A 23,875-nucleotide genomic window follows, 5' to 3' on the forward strand; every position below is an offset into this window, starting at 1 on the left:
GTATGAATTTTTAAAATCTAATTCATACAATTTAGTACGATTTGCTCATCACTCAATGACGGATGGAGTTAGGGGTGGGGTCAGGTGCCACACCTCCTTTTTAAATCATACATTTTCGTACGAGTGAACTCGTACGAATTCGTATAAATTATGAACTCGTACGAATTCGTATAAATTAGCCACTAAACTGACAAAACATAAAATACTTACGTTTCCTCGTGAAATCATGCTGCATTCCTCGTGAAATCATATATATATATATATATATATATATATATATATATATATATATATATATATATATATATATGTGTGTGTGTGTATATGTGTATATATATATATATATATAAATACATATATATATATATATATATATATATATATATATATATATATATATATATATATATATATATATATATATATATATATATATATATATCCACCACACATACATGCACAATGTTACAATGGTTCACGTTTTTTATAAAATGATGTAGAAAAATAAGGGAATAATAGAAGGCAAAATAAAAGTTTTACTAATAAATAAAGCTTTAGAATTTGCATTTTAACAGACAATCAGTTTGGGCCTTCGAAAAATGTTTGTAGAAAAAGATGGGCCTCAAAATGAGAAAGGTTGGGTACCTGTGATGTAGATTATACACTTTATAAGTAAAAATAAACAGCCAATATTTTAATAATTTGCAGGTAATAAGCCATGAGTTAATGGTAATAATTTGGTACTTGGCCTGATGTGCTACCATTTAAGCAACACATACACATAACAAGAATTGTACGCATACTGAAAGCATAATAGTACTAACAAAGACTTTTTTAACCAATGAATGATCTTTGGATTCCACACTGATTAAAATCCACTCTCTTTGCGCTTTGGTTCTATTATGTGTGTTATGCCAGTCTTCTTAGGCATTTTTGAATGGTGAAACATTTTTTTTTCTGTCTTAAACTGTTTTACGCACATTCCTCAGCTTTCAGAAGTAAATTCAATGGATTTGTAAACAGTTACAAATGAAAGCCTGACAGCTGCTTGGGCCACTAAAAGTCAATGTTCTGTGCGGTTTGTAAAGGGATGTATTAAAAGGTTGGAATGAAAGGTGGCTTTTTGCATTTGAGGATAATAATATGCATGGCATGTCAGCATGGCAAGCAGCAGTAGGGCTTTCTGTTTTATGTCTGAATGGAGACTGCACAAGGATTTTCTTGTCTGGGAGTAGGCAGGGCACATGTGGAAGTGGTCCGGCCAACATCATGAACACACGCGGCTTAAGGTCCACTAGGACGGACAACACATTTCTTTGTGGATCTGCTATGTTTGAGGCAAGGATAGGCTAATGACTGTGTTTGTTTACAAGAGAATCCTGCAGCACATCATGCAGCTGTGGGAGGAAAAAAAGAAGGGAGCTTTCAAACGGGAACTGAGTCAAGTAGTCATCAATGTGACCTTTTTTTAATTAAATAAGAAAGCTGGAAGAGGACAATTCTGAGTATTCTTGATTCTAAAGTGCAAATATATATGTATATATATGTATATATATGTATATATATATATATATATATATATATATATATATATATATATATATATATATATATATATTTTTTTTTATATATATATATATATATATATATATAAATATATATATATATATATATATATATATGTATGTATATGTGTATATATATATATATATATATATATATATATATATATATATATATATATATATATATATATATATATATATATATATATATATATATATGTATGTATATGTATATATATATATATATATATATATATATATATATATATATATATATATATATATATATATATATATATGTATATATATATATATATATATATATATATATATGTATATATATATATATATATATATATATATATATATATATGTATATATATATATATATATATATATATATATATATATATATATATATATATATATATATATATATATATATATTTATTTATTTATTTATTTATTTATATAAGTGCTGTCAATATTAGCGCGTTAACACGTGATTATTTGGGAAAATTTAACGAGTTAAAAAACTAAATGCAGTTGCAGTTTTATTTCCTGTTGTGGCGGACGTTTGTTTAACGTGCGAAGAAATATGGAAAAGACCAAGGAAGCACGTTTACAAGAAAAGTTTCAGTATAAAACAATAATGTCGCATTACCAGGCTATCCAGCATTTCCTCCAGAGTTTCATCTAATTTTGTATGTTTCATTTTTAATCTTTTGACTTTTGTTTTGATTAAATTTGTACCGCATGGCAAACGGAAAGAAAAACCTACGTATTTCGCGTCTCGGTGGTTCTTTAAGCAGACATAGTAAGTTTCCCGGAAGTTCCAGGAGTCTCCCGCAAATGCATAGAGACTCCCAGATGCCTGGAAACGAATGATAGTCTCCCGGAAATCGCGCATCTCTCACCCAGTCTTTAAATACGCGCACACTGCACACCCCTCTCCATCACATCCCTCCCAGCTCTTCAGGTACGTCGCATGAAACTCACCCCCACCGCTCTTCTGGTACGTCGCGCGCAACTTACTCCCACCGCTCTTCAAGTACATCGCACGCACACGCCCCCACCACTCTTCAGATAAGTCATGCACACACACCCCCATAGCTCTTCATATACGTCACACACACAAGCCCCCACTGCTTCTCAGATACATTGTGGCGCGCACACACTTCCCCACTGCTCCTCAGATAACACAACACCCCCTTAAGACACCCACTCTCCCGCGACTTCCCGCAAATCATCTCTGTCCCCCCCGGAAATGACTAAAAGCGGATTATTAATGTCCATGTAAATGTACTCAGTGAAACTCAGATAGTGTGGCGAGCTGTCAACCATGTTTTCCCCTTAAACACAACTTTTGTAAAGCGTCTGCTTCACATTGCTTTGTCAGTACCCTTGTGAAATATAGCCATACTTATGAACGCTTGGTTTAAGCAAATTTGGTGAACACGATCATGCATGTTGAATCTGAAGGGAGTCGCTCCGCGTGCGTTTCCTAGCAACAAGAACAAATGCCTAAACATCACCGATTTTGCCTTCTGTATCCCTAGTTGTTTAAATGTTTGGAGATGGTGTGACCAAAGTCCCTGTAAAAATGAGTCTTCTGTGTGACACAACGCATAAATGAGGGTGTCTTTGATGTACCGCTTGATGCTTCTTACCTCTTTGTCACAACACCAGTGGCAACAAAATTAGGCACCAAAATGCATATGCGGATTCAGTGATCCTGCTTGTGATCCTGCCTGTTCTCACTCTCAGCTCACATAGTTCAAAACAAAAGGGCCACATTGTCCCCCGATAATGTCACCAGACTGGACTGTCTTAGCAACTGGCTGAATGTAGAGGAGGACGAAGCAAATTTTTTTCTACTTAATAATTAATGTTCTCAACTCACAGCAATACAACTGTTCAATGAGTACAATTGTTTGTATTCAGTACTTTATTATTATTATTATTAAAAATTTTCCAATTTCCATATTTGCAATGCCTGCATTTTGGCAGTTCACTTAGCATAGAATGGAATCCAGCATGGAAATGATATTTTTTTCTTTATTGGCATTAATTATTTTGAAATTCAAATGGAATTTACATGCCTAAGTTTGTATTCCTGTAATAAATATGGCTGTCAAGCCAGGATCTTGATGGTTTTCTGTGGGTATGTTGTTTACATGAAGAAATCTGTGTTACATATTAAACAAAATTATAATAAACAATTATATTTAGAATTTAAATAGTTTTTTGTCTTGCGTTTACATAAATTTTACATTTGAATAGAAAAAAAAAAGACAAGTATCAGTCTTTTAAATGTAATTAATCGCGATTGATTGCAATTAATTGCAAAAAAAGTGTGATTAATAGTTTTTTTTAAATGGATTGACAGCACTAATATATATATATATATATATATATATATATATATATATATATATATATATATATATATATATATATATATATATATATATATATATATATATATATATATGAAATTTATACAGCTAAAAGACCCTGGACCCTGTGTACAGAGCATTGAAAAAATAATATCATGTTAATTTTAGACACATGCACACTCAAATAAAAAAAAATAGACAACAAACTATTCTGAGAAAATACAAATTTCCCTGATTCTTATTTTATAAGCCAGAGGGATAAATGTTTGTGCTTCTCTTGCTATTATGCTTCATGCATAATAAAACTACCGAAATGTATTCAGAAAGTCAACAGGGTCAACTTGGCGTTCATGTTGTTTGCAAAGATGCTGTATTCCCATATATTGTTATGAATTTTCCGAATTGTACTCACCTCGCACCAGCAGCTCAGCTTCAGCAAGCACACTGTCAGCGCTGGTCTGAGCTCGACAGCCATATTTCCCAGCATGCTTCAGGAGGATGCTCCTGATCATCAGGTCTGCGGTGGAGGACTGCTAAATTGTTGGGAAAAGCAGAAAGAGAGCACACACAGGGGAAGTGAGGTAAAGAGAGAAATAGACCTCCGCGTGGTGCTTGACACCTGAGCAATGGGCTGCTGCTACAGTCTCTATTGGCTTGTGTGGATTAAGAGATTGCTGTTCGCTTTAAGAGCACGAGCGCCATTACTTTCCTCAATCTGCTCTTCTCTGGAAATGAGAAACGCCCCGGGCGAGACTGCGAATAATTCAAGGTCTACAGGCAGCTCTTTAGTACAGGGGCTGATTAAAATTACAGCACATGAATCAGACAGCTGCTGCAGCTGCATGTGCCACTGTCTGCCATGGATGGTCTGTGTGGATCTGTGGTGCCTGTGAGGAATATTCTATTTCACCTCAGCAAAACAAGAAGTATAAAAATTGAGTTATAAGTCACGCTGAGAATTTTTAAAATGTCAATTAAGCAAACAAACAATCAAAAAAAAAAATAATATATATATAATAACATTAATATAAATGATTTTAATAAAAGTGTATTTTTAGTGTGATATAATTCTTTCTTTCTTTCTTTTTCTTTCTTTCTTTCTTTCTTTCTTTCTTTCTTTCTTTCTTTCTTTCTTTCTTTCTTTCTTTCTTTCTTTCTTTCTTTCTTTCTTTCTTTCTTTCTTTCTTTCTTTCTTTACCTTTTGTATGTTGGCAGAATTGTTATGTAGAGGAAGAAAGAGACCATCATATAAATAAATAAATAAATAAATAAATAAATAAATAAATAAATAAATAAATAAATAAATAAATAAATAAATAAATTCAACTATAAATGAATAATACAATAATACAATGATACAATAAATAAATAAATAAATAAATAAATAAATAAATAAATAAATAAATAAATAAAAAATAAATAAAAATAATAATACATACATAACAAATCTTTAAAATTAATAAATGAACACAAAAATTAACAAAAAAATATTAAACAAAAAATGTTTTTTGTGTGTGTAATGTATGGAAAACATCCTCTTTACATCCTCTTTATTAATGAATCATTATTATTATAATTCATAATCATTAATATGTAGATTTCAAGTAATATATTTTTATAAAGCACATTTCTTTTAAACAATTATACAGTCAATACAGCCATCTCCATTCAGCAGCACGTACAAACCTCAAACTTTACAGAGAAATAAGAATGTTGTTTTTTTATGTAATACTTGATATGTAATACATGATTTCATACAGTACATTATTCTTTTTCTTTTATTTATTTATTAATTTGTTGCATGTTGGAAGAATTGTCATAATTATGAAGAGATAAATCCTAAAATAAATAATAATAATAATAATAATAATAATAATAATAATAATAATAATAATAATAATAATAATAATAATAATAATAATCTTTACAAAATAATGATGGGACTCAAAAATGTAAAAACAATATATTAAACAAAACAATCAAAGAAAAACCATGTTGTCTTCCCTTGGTTACTGGTTTTATCTTACGATAAAAAAAATAAATAAATGTAAAATAGACTACTTGCAAAAGCAACAATCTCTCTCTCTCTTTCTTTCTCTCTCTCTCTCTCTCTAACTATTTTTTTTTCTTCATGTAAATTAAAATGTGCTATGAATATTCAATTGAGCTGTGGTGTGTTTGCTGAGCAGACATTTTGTGGGGTTCATGAGAAGATCCTGGTACAAGTGTCTCATAAAGTATTCATTGATGCTGAAAAGCTTCACAGCTACACGAGAACAACATGCTAAAAAAAATAATAATTCAGTTTTTTTTTTACTATTAGACTTCCATTTAATTAGCACAGAACTACAAAATAAAACACACTCTTCACTATTAAGTTTTAGAGAAATGTATACTATACTTTTTGAATTGAAATGTTTTTTTTTCCCCATCTAATATAGAATTGAATAAATTATGTGAGTATGAGTATGTGGATGGATAAATAAAAAACGAAAATTAAATTAATAAGTGAAAGAACAAATAAATAAATAAATAAATAAATAAATAAATAAATAAATAAATAAATAAATGAGTGAATGAATGAATGAAAGAATGAACGAACATGCACTATTGAGCATGAATTGCCAAAAAAAAAAAATAAATAAAATCAGAAAATTTGATAAATTCATGTTTTCATTATTTACATTTTTTTTTTTTTTTAACGGAGGAAATGGTTGGATATTCCTTTTTTTTTAAATCACATCATAATTCAGAACATATTTTTCAAAGACAAACTTTTTCACAACCTTGTATAGAAGAATAATGTACACAAATAAACAACCAGACACATTGAATGATTGAACACATATACGGTATATGAGTAAAACTGTACAGTTTAGTGTATGTTAGTGGTGCTGAAGTATGGATTTGAAACATTGAAAAAGAAACCTTTCAAAAATATGTACTGTAAATGAAATCTACAGACACAAACTGGTACAGTGTGACAAAAGAAACACTGTAAATGTGTACATTGTATGTTTCATTTAAATTTGACAAAAAAATTAATTAATAAATATTAACTATGAAATACCAAAATTCCATCAATAACAACATTGTTATAATAATAATAATAATAATAATAATAATAATAATAATAATAATAATAATAATAATAATGACTTAAAAATCATTGCATAAATAAACAAAAATATAATAATAATAATAATAATAATAATAATATTAAAAAACATTAATAAATAATAAACATAATCAATGCATATTATTTATTAATGTTTATTATTATTATTATCGTTATTAATAATTATATTATTATTTACTTAAAAATGAATGCAAAAAAATAAATAAATAAATAAATAAATAATAATATTAAAATAATAATAAAACAATAATAATAAAAATAAATAAATAATAAACAAAATAATGCATATTACTTATTAATGTTTATTTTTAATGTTTATTATTATTATTATTGTTGTTGTTGTTATTATTATTATTATTATTATTGTTGTTGTTGTTGTTGTTGTTGTTGTTGTTACAATTCTAATTCTATCTATTATTATCATTATAATTTAACTATTTTATTAATTACTTATTTTATATAATAATAATAATAATAATAATAATAATAATAATAATAATAATAATAATAATAATAATAATAATAATAATTTTCACATTGATTTGGATGAAAGCTTCAGCTAATTTATGGCAGAATAGAATAACAAACAAACAAGCAAACAAACAAATAAACAAACTATCTGTTCAGCTTATTTAGCAATGATTACTCTTTAAATAATCCAAGCGCTCAGTTAGCTGTTGTGGCAATTAACAATTAAACCCATTGTGGCTTAATCAAATATAAAAGCTCCGGAAGCCTGGTTAACACAGCACACACCGGCCCATGCACATCAGTTCACAATGACTCTGTAACAGTGACAGTTTGATGGCTGATTGGAGCTCAGTGCTGCCGTGAAGGGAACCAAATGATGTTGTCAGCCCCGGGGAAGACTTAAATATGCTCATAATCGGATAGGGAAAGGACGCAAGACGATCGGAACTTAATTGCGTGAGCTGTAGCTGGTGCTGAAGAACTGTTTGGAGATACATGAATGCATGCATGAGACGATGTGACTGCATGTCGGAATAACACAACAAATAATTGATGCTATTGTCAATGTCAGACAATCCAATTGGAGCTTGCCAGACAGACACATCATTGTGTGTGTGCATATCTTGTAGTTCTAACGTTTTGGGGACCAAATGTTCCCACGAGAATACCAATAGTAGTAAATGTTGACCTTGTGGGGACATTGCTTTGGTCTCTAAAAGGAAAATGGCTCATAAATTATACATATTGACATTTTTTTGAAAATGTAAAAATGCTTATTGTTTCCTGTGATGTTTGGGTTTAGGAGTACAGTGATTGAATATACAGTATACAGATCACTATGTCTATGGTAAGTCCCCATAAAGATAGCTGTACAAGTGCCTGCGTGTGTTTAATGAGTTTAATAAAACACAGATTTTCATGAAAGATTATGTTGTTCAACTATTAGGGAAGAACTAAATATTAAATATGAACACAAAAAAATCTGGAAAACAATCAAGATTTCAATTAATATATACTGTACAGTCTTCACAAATCTGCAGTTTCTTAGGATAGACTGAGTTAGGCCTATGGTTATGATTATTAATTGTAAAATTGTATTATGCAAATTTTTAAGGAACTTTTTAAGTAAACACCTTAAACTGCCGTGTGTGTGTGTCTTGTTGCAAATTGCATCGAAAAACTATTACAAATGGTAATAGCTTTAAGGTGTTTACATGTCCAACCCAGGATCATTGCAGATATGTACCCAAGTCTACATTTCTGAGAACATCGAATTTTGTAACTGGAGGTACATAAGCTCTGAGTTTTTCAAATCCACCAGAGACCACAGTGTATGCTTTTTGATGATCTCAAATTTCTCATCCTTTTCTCATGTAAATCCACCAAAGGGTGCAATATACACTTCAGCCGACCTAAACCCAACTGATAGTGTTTTCAAAAGCAATCTTGAAAAAGAAAAGCATTCTCGGTCATGTGATTTCACCACATTTTTAGTCTGTTGTTTATTTATTTTTTTGCTTTTGTTTTATGGCTTCTGGAAGCATTGTTTACAAGACTTGAACCCCGTCATCGCGGTCAACTCAGCTACATATCCCATGTCCACTGACATATGCGGCGAGCTTTACTGAGCAAACTGGGAAAACCGAAAAAGCCATCAGGTCGGTGATCAATAACCTGATAAAACTCTGTCTGAGCTCCAGCATTCTTCTGTGGAGAGAGAAGAACCTTACAGAAGGACAACCATCTGTACAGCAATCCATCAATCAGGCCTGCAGGCCAGAGTAGCCAGATGTATGCCAATCCCTGCCTGGACTTTGCCAAAAGATATCTGAAGGACTCTCAGACCATAAGAAACAAAATTCTCTGGTCTGATGAGAATAAACTGAACCCTTTGGAGTGAATGCCAGGTGTTACAATTGGAGAAAACCAGGCACCGCTCATCATCAGGCTAATACTATCCCTATAGTAAAGTATTGTGGTGGTGTTGGTGGCAGCATCAGGCTGTGGGGATGTTTTCAGCAGCAGAAACTGAAAGACTAGTCAGGATAGAGGGAAAGATGAATGCAGCAATGTACAGAGACACTGAATGAAAACCTGCTTCAGAGTGCGCTTGACCTCAGACTGGGGTATCGGTTCATCTTCCAGCAGGATAATGACCCAAAGCACACCGCCAAAATATAAATGGAGTGGTTTCACAACAACTCGGTGAATGTCCTTGAGTGGCCCAGCCAGAGCCCAAACCTAAATTCTATTGAACATCTCTGGAGAGATCTGAAAATGGCTGTACACCGTCGCTTCCCATCCAACCTGATAGAGCTTGAGAGGTACTGCAAAGAGGAATGGGCAAAGATTCCCATAGACAGGTGTGCCAAGCTTGTGGCATCATATTCAAAAAGACTTGAGGCTGAAGTGAAGCGTTATAAAAACTTTCCGGATACACTATGACAAGCACCACAATCTCAAAAGCAAGGTATTTGACGTTTTTGGAAAAAAAAAAATAGGCTGTGGAATATATTTCCATTGAGTCTGGACTGTGTTTGTGTGTGTGTGCATGTGAAGCCACGTCACTGCTGATTTTGTGGCTGTTGATGCTCTAATCAGTGTGTGGAGCTGCTGCTTCTCTGAGACTCTGATCAACATGATGGTGTGATTCACAGCGGGTCTTTCATCATGATGACATACGGTCCTGGCTGACCTTTCACTCCATTGATTCTCACAGCAGTTAAAGCAGGATTTGGTGCAATGTGGCATCCCTAAAATAAGTAACTGTGACTCCATCTGTTCAGACTGAAAATCTATTGAAGAGTTGGATACTGTTCGCAAAAAAAAAAAAAAAAAAAAAAAAAAAAAAACATACTTGAAAATATATTTAACATTTTTTTTAAAGAAGCTAAATTTACTAAATATTTGCTTGGAACACTGCTTGGAACACTGAAAAAAATTATTTATTTGATTTACTTTTTTTAAGGTATGTGGTTGCAAACAACTTATATGGGCTTTAAATTTTATTTAAAAATTGATTATTAAATCATTATTAAATTTAATTTGATTGTTTATATTCGGCCCATATTAACTGTTTGCAAGCAGTTACCTTAAAAAATGAAGTAAATGCTATAAATAATTATTTTTTTAGTGGTAAGTCGTTCCCAAATTGAGGATTGGGATCCAATGGGAAAAGGAGGGTCGCTTTGTGTTTTTCAAAAATCAAATACATTTTATTAAATGGTTTAAATTAATATATTTATTAATAACCAACAAAATATCAAAAATAGTAGTTATTACTTAAATTTTTTTAAAAAGACACATAAATAAAAAGCCATCAGCTTTATGATCTTTTTTTCCCCACTGGATTGCAGTCCAAAGGGTGTTTCGAGGGGCAGTAGATGATCTGCCAAAATGTTATCGTTAGCTTTGAAAACAGTCCCTGTCCTGCCGTCCAAAGTCAGGCGTCCTGAAATAAGCAACACAAATTTTAAAGATGACAGAGACTCACTAGATCAGGGGGCTGTTCCAGAAAGCAGGTTATGTGACATACCCAGGTAAGTTTGAGAGTAAGTATGTGGATAACCTCAGCTTTGGTTCCAAAATCGGAGGTAACTTCTGGGTATGTTAAGTAGCCATAGCAACTTACTCTCTAAAGATAACCTGCTCTGGAGAATATAAAGTGACGCACGTCACTTCATATAGCGGCCGTTTTTCGACTGAACTAAATTTATTTTTGATGTCTTGGTCACACTATTTGGAGGGCCAGAACAAATTTCCTCGGGGGCCGGGTTCAGCCCGCGGGCTGCCAATTGAATGGCCCTGCACTAGATCATGTCATTCGCCAGTTAGAAAACTTTGTAGTACTTTATAATACTACAACTCCAAACAAAAAACTGTATTATATCTAGCACGTTTTCATTTGTGTAGCAAACAAAACTTGGTCCCACTTTATATTAAGTGTCCTTAAGTACTATGTACTTACATCAAAAAATAAATACAATGTACTTACTGTGTTTATAATGTATTTGAGAACACTTGTGATGCTTTTGAGTTGGGATAGAGGCTGGGTTATGGACAGGTTTGGTGGCATGGGTAGGTTTAAGAGTGGGTTAAGGTGTAAGGGATGGTCAACAGTGTATTTACAAATGTAAATACAAAGGTTAATTACAGATGTATTTACATACACGTATTTATTCAAGCATAAGTACACAGTAAATACATGTATTTATACAATAAGTACATTGTAACAAACTATTAAATCCAGTGTAAGTACATATTAGTTAAGGCCACTTAATATAAAGTGGGACCCAAAACTTGTCATAATGTGCAATATTTTATGCATCCAAGGATCGCTGGTCTCCGGTACATCGTTTAAGTGGATGCCGAGGCTGATGCGCACCTCTCAAAAAATGTAACTGCTCGGTGCAATGACAGGTAGCGCAAGCTCTGTGATTGGTCAGCTTGGGTAGCGTAAGCGGTCCTGAGAGCCGCAAGCCCGATGGAGCAGGTGTATACAAGTGTCGAGTCCGGTAAAGAAACTCGAGATACAAAATTTAATTTTGTGTTTACCTTATGATTAAAGTTGTTACACGTCTGCCGGTTCCCGCCTCTGAATGAGTGAGTTTCAGCTACTTGAAGCGTAAAGAAAAAAACAATCACCTGCAAAAAAACTCGACACAGAGCAACAAAAAAACTCACTGCCAGCTAGAGATTTGTTGCAGAGCAACACAAACAGCAAGCAGATGTATACTCTCAATGCATGGCTATGCGCAAGGCAGTCGCCATGGGTCACGCCAACCATGCAGAAGTATAAATCAGCCTATATTACTAAGCCATACTTTCATGCTATTTTAGACTGAATATTCAAAGTAGCAAGGTAATCAATATAGGGACCACATCACAGGTTGTCATTGTTCAAAAATGAACTAATGTGAATATAAAAGCAACTTCCCCTTAGTAAAGCAGGCTAGGCGGAATAGCGCTATTTACTTATAAAAATCTACATTATTGATGCTGTAAAAGGTCCCTGCATGTCTGTCTGCGTAAACAGGAGTGCGCAGATAAAAATCTACATTTGTTGACAGACAGTTTGGGCTACTTATCAGAATTTTGGGAATTGCTGACCTGACAAGTTTTAATTGGACGACTTATAATTGGATTTTTTAGTCTAATGTCTTACCCAGAATATAAAAATACATATAAATACATTTAGATCGTTTACTTTAATCATTACTATTGGAATGTGAAGAGACTTTCAACCAGCACAACATGTTTCTGAACACAATCCAATACTGTACCTCTAAGTTAGATTAATAACAAAGCAATATCATCAATTGCAGCAGATCAATTTTGACACCGAAAACTATCTGACCTATTTTAGACACTCACGTACATTAAAAGTAAATACAGGTCATCACTGAACTTGGAGAAAGATTTACAGTTCAAAATTAAACCAAGACTCCAAAATAATGGACTTGCTGTGCTCCAAATATTGTGTTCACTCATCTCATTAGGTGAGGTTAATGTTAATATTAAACAAATGGATAAATTACTACGCAATTACATGAAAGTTAGACATTTAATTTTTTTTTTGTGTTGTTAATATGCTTGTGTTTATATATTCCTATTGGTGTGTGCATGTGTGTGCTCAGTTGTGTGCATTGTTTGTATATTTATAATAAACGCTCACGATAGAGGGGGTTGTGACTTAATGACGTTGTTATTTTAGAAGTCATAGGCTGAAAAGTTTGGAAAGTTCTGATATACAGTTGAAGTCAGAATTATTAGCCGCCCTGAATTATTAACCCCACTGTTTATATTTTCTACCAATACCACTGTTCAACGAAGAGCAGATTTTTTAAACACATTTCTAAGCATAATAGTTTTAATAACTCATTTCTAATAACTGATTTATTTTATTTTTTTACCATGATGACAATAAATAATATTTGACTGGATGTTTTTTTAAGACTCTTCTATACAGCTTAAAGTGACATTTAAAGGCTTAACTAGTTTAATTAGGTTAACTAGGCAGGTTAGGGTAATTAGGCAAGTTATTGTATAACGATGATTTGTTCTGTAGACTATAAAAAAAAAAAAAAAGCTTAAAGGGGCTAATAATTTTGACCTTAAAAATTTTTTTTTTTAAATAAAAACTTTTATTCTAGCCAAAATAAATCAAACACGACTTTCTCCAGAAGAAAAAATATTATCAGACATACAGTGAAAATTTCCTTGCTCTGTTCAACGTCATTTAGGATATATTAAAAAAAGAAAAGAAAAAGCCAAAGGGGGACTAACAATTCTGACTTCAACTGTATGTGACCTACATTATGAACAGAGCTGTGGTGAAACCTCTTACTGTTTGGATGTACTCAAAGTGTCCTCCATCCTGCTGTGTGTTGAGCGGTTGGTTGTTCAGCAGCCAGAGGAAGGACACGTCTAGCGAAGGGTCATGAGTGACTTTACAGCTGAGCACCACACTCTCTCCCACCGTCACCTCCACCCGCAGGGGGCTCAACTCCACCCGCATGGGCTCTGAAACACAGGCGACATTCTCTTCATCAGTACACAACAATCATATCACACTGAAGATCATTTGAAGAACAGAAAAAAATTCCAAAATTATCTTTTTTAGACTGAGGAGTTGTAAAATTTGTTATGGTATGTTAGCAATGTCATTCAAATAGCCATGTGTTTCATTATACAACAGTTTTGTCTAGTTCTCAAATCTGACTGGCTGATAGTCGTGATATAGTAAAGCAATATCAGCACTCATACAGCCTTTTCACCGTTGTGTACTACTCCGCCCGCACAAGTGGCAAGCAGAGCACTACAGTTTGACTAAAACTGCAGCTGTTGAACTACATAATGTACTTTTGAGGCTTTTTTTAGGTGAGAATGTAGATGTTTAGTACTGCTAAGCAGTTTATTTATAAGGATAGCGCCTATTTTAAATGGTCATAATTTTGGAAATTTAGTACACTGGCGGCCATCCTCCTGTAATACTAAGCAGAGCAAAGACGGTTAACGTTCTGCCACCGCAAAATGGGTCTTTGGGGAGAAAAACAAAATTTTTTTTGCATAAATTTCAAACTACAGCTGATCATTCATTACAAAACAGGAAAGTGGCATTTTAAGTCGACCTCTTTCTTTTGAATTTTGTAGATGTATTTATAACATATTATCTGGTAGTAGAGATTTTGAGACGCTCCATGTTTGATTTTATTTTTTTATATCCACGATTATGCCATCAACTGTTGTATACTGTAAGTGCAATATCTCACTCGTAGCAGTGTGTCACATAGTGCCCATATAGCGCCATTTTGCTCTGCTACGAGTGTAATATTGCTCATATACAAACCTGAATATAATATTGCATTTGTTCTGTTGAAATTCTTGATTCTGATTGGCTGGATGGTGTGTGACGAAATCAATTAGTTCCAGTCAGTTTTAACAGTTTACAGTTCAAAATAAGTGCACTACCCTCAAACATGGAAACTATAGGAACTCTGAGACATTTTCCAGAGCCTTCATTCCTTTGTGTAATTCCAAAAACCAATGGGGATCAACTCACACATAGGTAAAAAAAAATATCCGCTAAGAGGTAGCTAACAAGTGTTACTATGAGCTATTAGATATGACTGTGTCATGTACACTGTAAAAATTATGGGTTCCACACAATTCCTTCATGTTGTCCCAACACAAATAGATTAGGTTAATTTAATACTTTTTTTTTTTTTAACAGATTTAAGTGTTTAAATTGACATTTTTTTTGTTTGTTTGTTTACTTGCTTTATGTAGACTATTGTAATGTCTATGTATAATATATTTATAGTGATTAAAAATCAAGATTTTGCACACGGATGTTTTTTTTTTTTTTTTTAGTATTATAATGCATGGTGACATAAAATCTGTCTGTATTATTACTGTATCAGGAACTATACCATTATTAACCATGTCAACTTATTTATTTAATTTTTCATTAATTTATGTTAATAATTTAGTTTGTGAATTGTAGTTATTGTGATTTTCTTTCGACATGACATGCATAGAAATAAACTGACTACAGTTTGACACATATTGCAGCTGTTGGACAAAATAATGTACTTTTAAGACCGTTTTAGGCGAGAATGTTGTTGTTTGGATTGCAACTATGCAGTTTATTTATAAGAATAGCGCCTATTATAAAATATTTATAATTTCGGAGATTCAGCACATCGGTGCTGACGGTTGAAGTTCTGCCCAGGGCTTAATTTGTGCCAGAACAAGCTGGATCCGGCACCTCTGAAATCTGGTCGGCACCTCATTTTACCGATCCCACTCCTCAACCGCCCTCCTCCCATGTCCGCTGTTCACTTTTACGTTCTTCCACAACTCCCCAACCCTCTTCACTTTCGTCCGCAACATCACCGCTCCGCTCCCTTTCGTATGTGCGACACCCTTCCGCCATCCACCCCATCCCCTCTACTCTTTTGTGCGCAGCACCTCTACATCCTCAGGTAACATGCCAGATCAGTTACCACGATCAGTTTCGGGACCTCGCAATTCACAAATAAAGCACTGGTTCTGCCAAAAGATGGGGACAGAAACTGCATAAAAACATCCATAGAGGAAAAAAAAGTCAGCATCTTGCAGCATGAATTTCAAACTACAGCTACTTAAATTATTATGGAACAGGTAAGTGACATTCTAAGTGAATCTCTCCCATTTTGTATGTTGTCGTGCTGTCTATATACGTGTTTGCTTTGCTTTGCCTTGTATAGAGTTAACTATTGTGAAATCCCGATTGCAAAGGAGAAATACTGAGAAATCTGTAGGCAGATGGTATTTCATGACGTTCAGCCTTGTAATCTTAAAATGTGATCAGAATTATCTTTTTTTTTTATCATTTTAGACATTACGCTAGAGAATCATTCAAATATCAGTTCTAACTTACGTTTGTGAATTAGCAACGGTTTCTGCTGTTCTGACTGTCAGCTGCAGATGTGAATGAATGGCGGAAGAAAGTAGTTCCTCGTACAAAAGGTTTTTTGAGACTCTCTGGGTTAGATTTTGATACATATATTATGTCGTCAAACTGTTGTATAAACGCAATATCACACTCGTAGCAGTATGATATGGCTATATATCATTACTGGTGGGACACTAAGGCACACAATCTGTGGCCTTGAGCTAATGCACACCTCATATATATGTTTTCTGACTTGATGAAATCGTAAACTACTTTTTGTCTGCTTTAATACTCCTATGAGTTCTAACAATATTTTATTCACTGTACTTGTTAGTTTATTGTCCATAGTAATCTTGCATGCAACATTTTAAGAAATTTGTCTATCTCTCGGGAACCCTTCAACAAATACTCACATCTGCCAGCAGAGATAAAATCAACACAATTTGTCCCATGCCTTCAAGTTATTATCTGCTTTCTTGGTAGGGGACAACCTCCTCAACAACAGCTGTCCTTGGAGACAGTAAATGCTCTTGTGTCTTGAGCAGCCCAAACAAACATCTTCACGCCTGATAAGCTGCAATGAGCTTTTTCTTCCGTCCGGCTCAGTCAAGAGGTGTCTGTTTGCTCTGGTGTGGTTAACCGTGAGCTGAGGTTACTATAAGGGTCTCTTACCTTTCACCAGAAGCACAGTGGTCAGCTCTGCTGATCCAAACTGGTTTTCTGCACGGCACACGTAGCTTCCCTCATCCGAGCGGCTGGAGTTAATGATGCGCAGGGTGTTGTTCCGAAGTAACATGATCCTGTTAAAAACACAGTTCATTTAGAATGGCAAATATTCACACACTTCTTTAAAAAGGTGAAATCAACTAATTAGCACAATATCAAAAACTAATTAGAATGAAAATGTGACTGATGACGAGATAAGCACCAAAGGTAATGCATATTTACCATCATTTTAGAACTGTATGTCATTCTGTAGAATATCATTGATTATCATGTAAGTAAGGTAAACATTTAAAGCTTTGCTTAAAGTCAAGTAATACTCAAAACATAAAATATAAACATTTTTGGGGGTTTAAATTGAAATAACCCTCCTGTCGCATTCATGTACGTAATAATATTAATTTTCTAACTAATGAGAAAAGTTACTCATAACTTTTAAAAATTAAGTAATGATATCTAAGTTACTTTTTTAAAAATGTAATTCAAGTTACTTTTAATTTTAACTAACTAGCATTTAATCTAATTAGCATTCTAATTAGCATTTGAGTCACGCACTCAATGAGAAAATTTGCCAGACAAAAACAGACAAAAACCAAGATGACAGGCCACAGCCTTACATTTCTGTGATGGAAGTATTCTCATTATTTTGAATGCATCCAAGAAAATGAAAACGGGATTGTCTCAATAGAAAGTGATTTTATGTAACTAATAAGACAATATATGCAAAAGTAGCAAAGACATTGCTTTAAACAGGGCATGGGATGATAACCGTTTTCAAGGTATACCGCGGTAAAAGTCAATGTTTTAAAACCACCAAGATTTTTTGTAATACTGTTCTTGGTATGTATAAGATTTTTTTATTTACTTTCTTTTCTTTTTCTTTTTTTGTAGTTTTTTAGAACAGTATCTTCAGCAGAAAAGATATCCAAAGATGCTGTTTTAAAATGTAAAGAAATCTGTGTGATTAAACTAATGAACACATCAGAAGTCTATGATTCATTTTCATTATTTTGCCTGACATGTTTACTGCTCCAAAATATTTTAAATCTTTCAAAAAATAAAACATCGTTTTTTAAAGGGGGAATTTTTATTTATTATTATTTTTTTTTACCCAGACATTTAAAAAGAATCTATTTAAGAGCAGTAATCACAATACCGTGATATTGTGAAACCATGATATTTTCATCCAAGCTTATCCATTAATTTGTACAGCATGTACAATATACATGTTCCCAAAACATAACATTATCCTAAATTATATTTTTTTTTCTGTGTGTTCTTGAAGGTAAATGAAGGTGTAGGTTATACAGTGCATTGTTAATTGCTGAGCTTCTCTACTGTACAAAAAAAGCTCTGAGAGAGATCAAGCCTCAGTCAGGTAAGAAAAAGTTACTTAAAAGTAACAAAATGCATTACTTACCATAAAAAGTACCCATGTACCACAATTAGTTTTTTTTTTTGGAGAGTAACTCAATATTGTAATGCATTACTTTTAAAGGTGACTTTCCCCAACACTGGTGTTGTGTATGGGGATATTGGTTGAATATAGTCTGGATACCCATTCATTTCCTATTCATTTCACTTTTGACCGGGAACACCACATGTGTAACAAGGCTGATTAAAACACACAAAATTCAATGAAAGAGGTGAGGTTTTATATTTTTATACGTGTTTTTATATGTTTATACAGTAAGTATGGAATATATTACAAGACCCTAAACCAATCAGATTTAAAACACAATATTTATCAGTGTTTTATGTTGTTAATCGGTCAGATTTGACCTAAGCATGACAGGAAGGTTAAACATTATATTAATTCCTTTCATAGTTTGTAAGCAAATATTTTCAGTTTATCTAATGTAGCAACACTACATTAATGCTTAAATACATGCATATTCCATACAATGAATGAATGAATGAATGAATGAACGGTAAATATAATCTTATTGAAACCATTCTATCCAATTATTCAATAATAATATTTTATATCCATATTTACATTTAATTTCATTCTTATTACTTTAATTCTACAGAAAAAACCTCATCCAAATATTTTCAAGCAAGCAAACATGAACTATTGAATGAATAAACGAAGGAATGAAGGAATCGAAGGAACAAAGGAATGACGGAATAAAGGGTATGAACGAAAGAATGAACGAACAAAGTAATGCACAATAAAAAACAATATATCTGAACAATAAATGTACTGTATAAGAAAGTAAGAAAGAAAGAAAGAAAGAAACAAACAAACAAACAAACAAACAAACAAACAAACAAACAAACATAAATAATTAAAGAAAGATTTGAGTTAATACAGATTTGGTAGGTTTTTATAATGTAGTATGTATAATTATAAAGAAAGAAAAAAAACAAAGAAACAAACAAACAAACAAACAAACAAATAGGAGAACAACCAAAGCATTTTCATAAAAACCTTACACTTATCAAAAACTGCTAACAAATCGTAACTCGCATTTGATTTATGTTGGAACTATATACCGCCATTTTATCTTGATCTGATACAAAATGAAGAATCTGACATTTAAAATGTTTCCTCTTAACATATTTAACCTTACAAATAAAACATTAAGTAGAAAAGTTGTCTCCAAAAGTCACAAAAAAAAAAAAAAAAAAACTAACAAACGAAGGTTCAAGTCTGGAACAATGTGTAAACGTATGAACAGTCTGTCTTACTCTGTGAGCAAAAAGGGCAGTAATGACCAACGTCAGGATTTAAAACTGAAATAAAAGCATTGTATGTATAATTAAAATGAAATAAAGAAAGAAAAAAGGAAGAAAGAAAAAGTAAGAAAGAAAAAAAGAAAGAGAGAAGGAAAGAAAGAAAGAAAGAAACACCATTTAAACTTTCATTTTAAAAAGCACGCACAAAAAAACAAATGAGCCAACAAAAAGTAGGCTTTTCCGAACAATTCTTGTCCTTCATTGTTATTTTAACATCTAGATTTACAGATAATGTTGTCAATAGAGTCATTTAAAATGTTAATTGACTGATAGTATCTGTTCATGAGGATTAGCAGCGTCGATGGCTATCAACAGAAATTAACCAATTAACTGTTCAAAGCATTGAAAGGGCTTTTAATTGTAACAGTAAAAATGATAATACCCATCTAAATCATTCGCTTAAGTTACAGATGACTCTTAAACTGAAATATCTAGCTAGCATTAGAATGATTAATATGCTCATCCAAATATGCGACGCGTCAAAAACGTCCTTAATCGGAATACTGTTAATTTGAAGTCAAGATGAGATATACTCCTAATGACATTTCTTTCTTTGCGAAACCAAGAGAGAGCAGGAAGGCAAATTGAATTTAACAGAGATAACTAGAGTCTTACTTTTATCTTATCATGCGCTCTCATTCACTGCTCTGAGAACAGTTTCACAGAGCACCTCTGTGCTGCCCTCATATAATGAATTAACTTCAGACAAAGACAGAAGTCATTTCTTGTCTGAGGTCCAGAGAAGACACAATGGAGAGTTTAAAAAAAAAGAGAGAGTCTCGATCTGAAGAAGCCACCTGAGAACTGAGCAACAGGCTTTCAGTTTATTATAGCTCTTAAAAAGCCATCACCTAAAGTGTCACAAAGTGAATGCACTAAAAAAGTTATTATCTCACTTCAACATCAAAGTTGTTCACACTTCAGACATTTTTTTTTTAAAGAGAATCAAACTTAGACCTCATTAAATAGATGGAAAAGTGAACTCTTTGCCTTTACACTCTGACAGCAGACCTGCTTCTTTTTAGTCGAGTTTTGTTGTGATTCATTCAGGCAGTTAGTTTAGTTTTTTTAATATTGGTATTGTTATTTTTTAGTTCAGTTTCCTTTACATAAGACTTTAGATAGATATATTTATAGGTTTTCCAGTACCGGCTTGTGGCTGGAGGGGCATAAAAGATGAAAAGGAAAACAGGTAAAACATATGTTGGAATAGTTTATGTTTTTCCCCCTCACTGTGGTGACCCCTGATAAATAAGGGACTAAGCCAAAAGAAAAATGAATGAATGAATAGCTATATATTGTCATTGAACCATGTACATGACATTTCAAGAGTTCACACTTAGCTGATGACTGATTATGAAGCTTGCTTGGCATGCTGTCCCGGGAGAGAGCCTTGAGCTCATAAGATCCTCGAGCCTAGGGCTCCCTCCCGTTTGCAAGGCGAGAAGTGAGTTTGAGCTCAGGCAGATCTAGAGAACTCCTCTACTGTAGTAGCTAATGAACAGATAGTGATTGCTCTTAAGAGGTAACTACTTACTAGGAGAATGTCTATGGTGCCGATTTGGATTAGTCAATTATCTTAATTTGCATGTTTTTGGATGGTGTGAGGAAACCGGGGGACCTGGGGGAAACCCACGTGAGCATGGGGAGAATGTGTAAACTCCGCAAAGAAACATCGGCTGGCTTGGTACGCACTACAACCAGTGACGTTCATGCTGTGAGGCAACAGTGCTAACCACTGGGCCACTGTGCCACCGATCTAGGAAAGTAGGGGTGGAAGGGGGGATTCTTCAAAACGAAGATGGCTGTTATATGGAACTTGGGGTTTTTATAGTGGCTTAGGAAACGTCTGATTTGTTAATCATAAATTGAATAATGCGGGGACGGCTGCAAGACATTGTAAGCACATGATCCTCTTGAAATTAGTTTATAAATAAACTTCACTTCAACTCATTAAATAGTAACTACAGCTTTTAACAGTTAAAGTTATATTATATATAAGCATAGTTAACCGGCAGTTATATAATATAGCTGATGTCATTGTGTACATGTTAAATGAAGAGTAGTACCATAAAATAATTACAAAACTATGTTATAAGAGACACACATGCACACATTTTCAATCAAAACAAACAATTCATACTCAGCAGTCAAAGGACTTCAATGACATTAATCTAATTATGTGTTATAACATGTAAAACAGGATTATTAAAGAAACATTCAAAAAGCAACTGATGTGAACGCCTCAATCTTATAATAGTCTTAATTAGATTGGGGCTAATAATTTGATTACTGATGTCCATGTAAACGTTGTCACTGTGTGGACGTTACCACTATGACATCTATCAGATGTTGGATTTTGGTTGCCATACCTGACAAATAAATGTCGGTATTTGACGTCAATTTGATGTTAGTTTAAGAGGTTGGCTCGATGTTAGATTTTGGTCACTTTTCAACACAACCTTAAATCAATTAAAAAACAACCTCTAATGATGTTACAATCTGACATTATGTGGACATCACCACAATGACGTCTATCAGACGTTGGATTTTGGTAGCCATAACTGACTTATAAACGTCAGTATTTAACGTCAATATGACGTTGGTTTAAGATGTTGGCTCAATGTTATATTTTGATCACTTTTCAATACAACCTAAAACCAACAAATTATCAATGTCTAATGATGTTACAATATGACATCGTGTCGACATCACCACTATGACGTCTATCAGATGTTGGATTTTGGTTGCCATAACTGACTTAAAAACGTCAGTATTTGACGTCAATATGACGTTGGTTAAAGATGTTGGCTAGACGTTAGATTTTGGTCACTTTACAATACAACCTAAAATCAACTTTGTCATCTGAAGTTGTTATTGGACATAAAAAATAACATTGTCCTTAGGCGCTGGCTAGACGTCACAACATTAGTTTCATTTTTATGTTAAATGAAAATAAGTGAAATGAAATGAAATAAAAATCTTTTGAATTAAGCTGAACACTTGTAATCCTTATCTTCCATAATAGGAAAAACAAATGCTATGGAAATTAATGGTTACAGATTTTCAGCTTTCTTCAATATATCCTCGTTTGTGTCAAACAGAAGAAAATATATCATAAAGGTTTGGTACCATTAAAAAACAATTCAGTAATTTTTGCATGTTTAACCTCAGATCGTGTCAACCACATTTACACAGCATTGCAAATTTTTGCAACAACACTGACTAATAATAATAATAATTATTATTATTATTAATAATAATAATAATAATAATAATAATAATAATAATAATAATAATAATTTATTCATTCATTTTCTTTTCGGGTTAGTATCTTTAATAATCCAGGGTCGCCACAGCGTAATGAACCGCCAACTTGTCCAGAACAAGTTTTATGCAGCGGATGTCCTTCCTGCTGCAACCCATCTCTGGGAAACCTCCATAAACACTCATTCACACTCATACACAATGGACAATTTAGCCTACCCAATTCACCTGTACTGCATGTCTTTTTACTGTGGGGGAAACCGGAGGAGGAAACCCACGCAAAAGCAGGAAGAACATGTAAACTCCACACAGAAATGCCAACTGACCCAGCCGAGGCTCGAACCAGCAACTTTCTTGCTGTGAGGCGACATCACTTTCTACTGTGCCACTGTGTCACCCATAATATTATTAATAATTGTAGTAATAATAATATAGTTAGCATATCAACGGGACTTCAACTAACACAGGCCTAAAATGGGTTCAGGCGACCTTCAGATAACCCATCACATTTCCCCCATTTATATTTTAGTACATTTTCACCTGTGCTTTGATTGGCAGATGTGTGACGATGAATAATTACAGAGCAATCGTTTTATTAAAATTCAATCTCTGCCTAAAACCAACAGTCTCG

General features: G+C 33.2%; 1 protein-coding gene across 8 annotated transcripts in view; it reads right to left on the reverse strand.

Moving 5' to 3' along the window:
- cntn5 (contactin 5) overlaps window positions 1-23,875 on the reverse strand; it is a 444,657-nt gene that overhangs the window by 49,030 nt on the left and 371,752 nt on the right. For 5 of the 8 annotated variants that reach the window (XM_087291631.1, XM_087291629.1, XM_087291632.1 and 2 more), the window contains 3 exon segments: window positions 17,185-17,312; window positions 13,921-14,096; window positions 4,377-4,497 (listed from right to left, as the gene is read on the reverse strand). In XM_087291631.1, coding sequence (XP_087147757.1) covers window positions 4,377-4,497; window positions 13,921-14,096; window positions 17,185-17,312 — 425 coding nt within the window. 8 annotated transcript variants of the gene reach the window in all.

The sequence above is a fragment of the Danio rerio genome, chromosome 18 (genome assembly GCF_052040795.2).
Source record: "Danio rerio strain M-AB ecotype USA chromosome 18, GRCz13ab, whole genome shotgun sequence".
NCBI classification, from domain to species: Eukaryota; Metazoa; Chordata; class Actinopteri; order Cypriniformes; family Danionidae; genus Danio; species Danio rerio.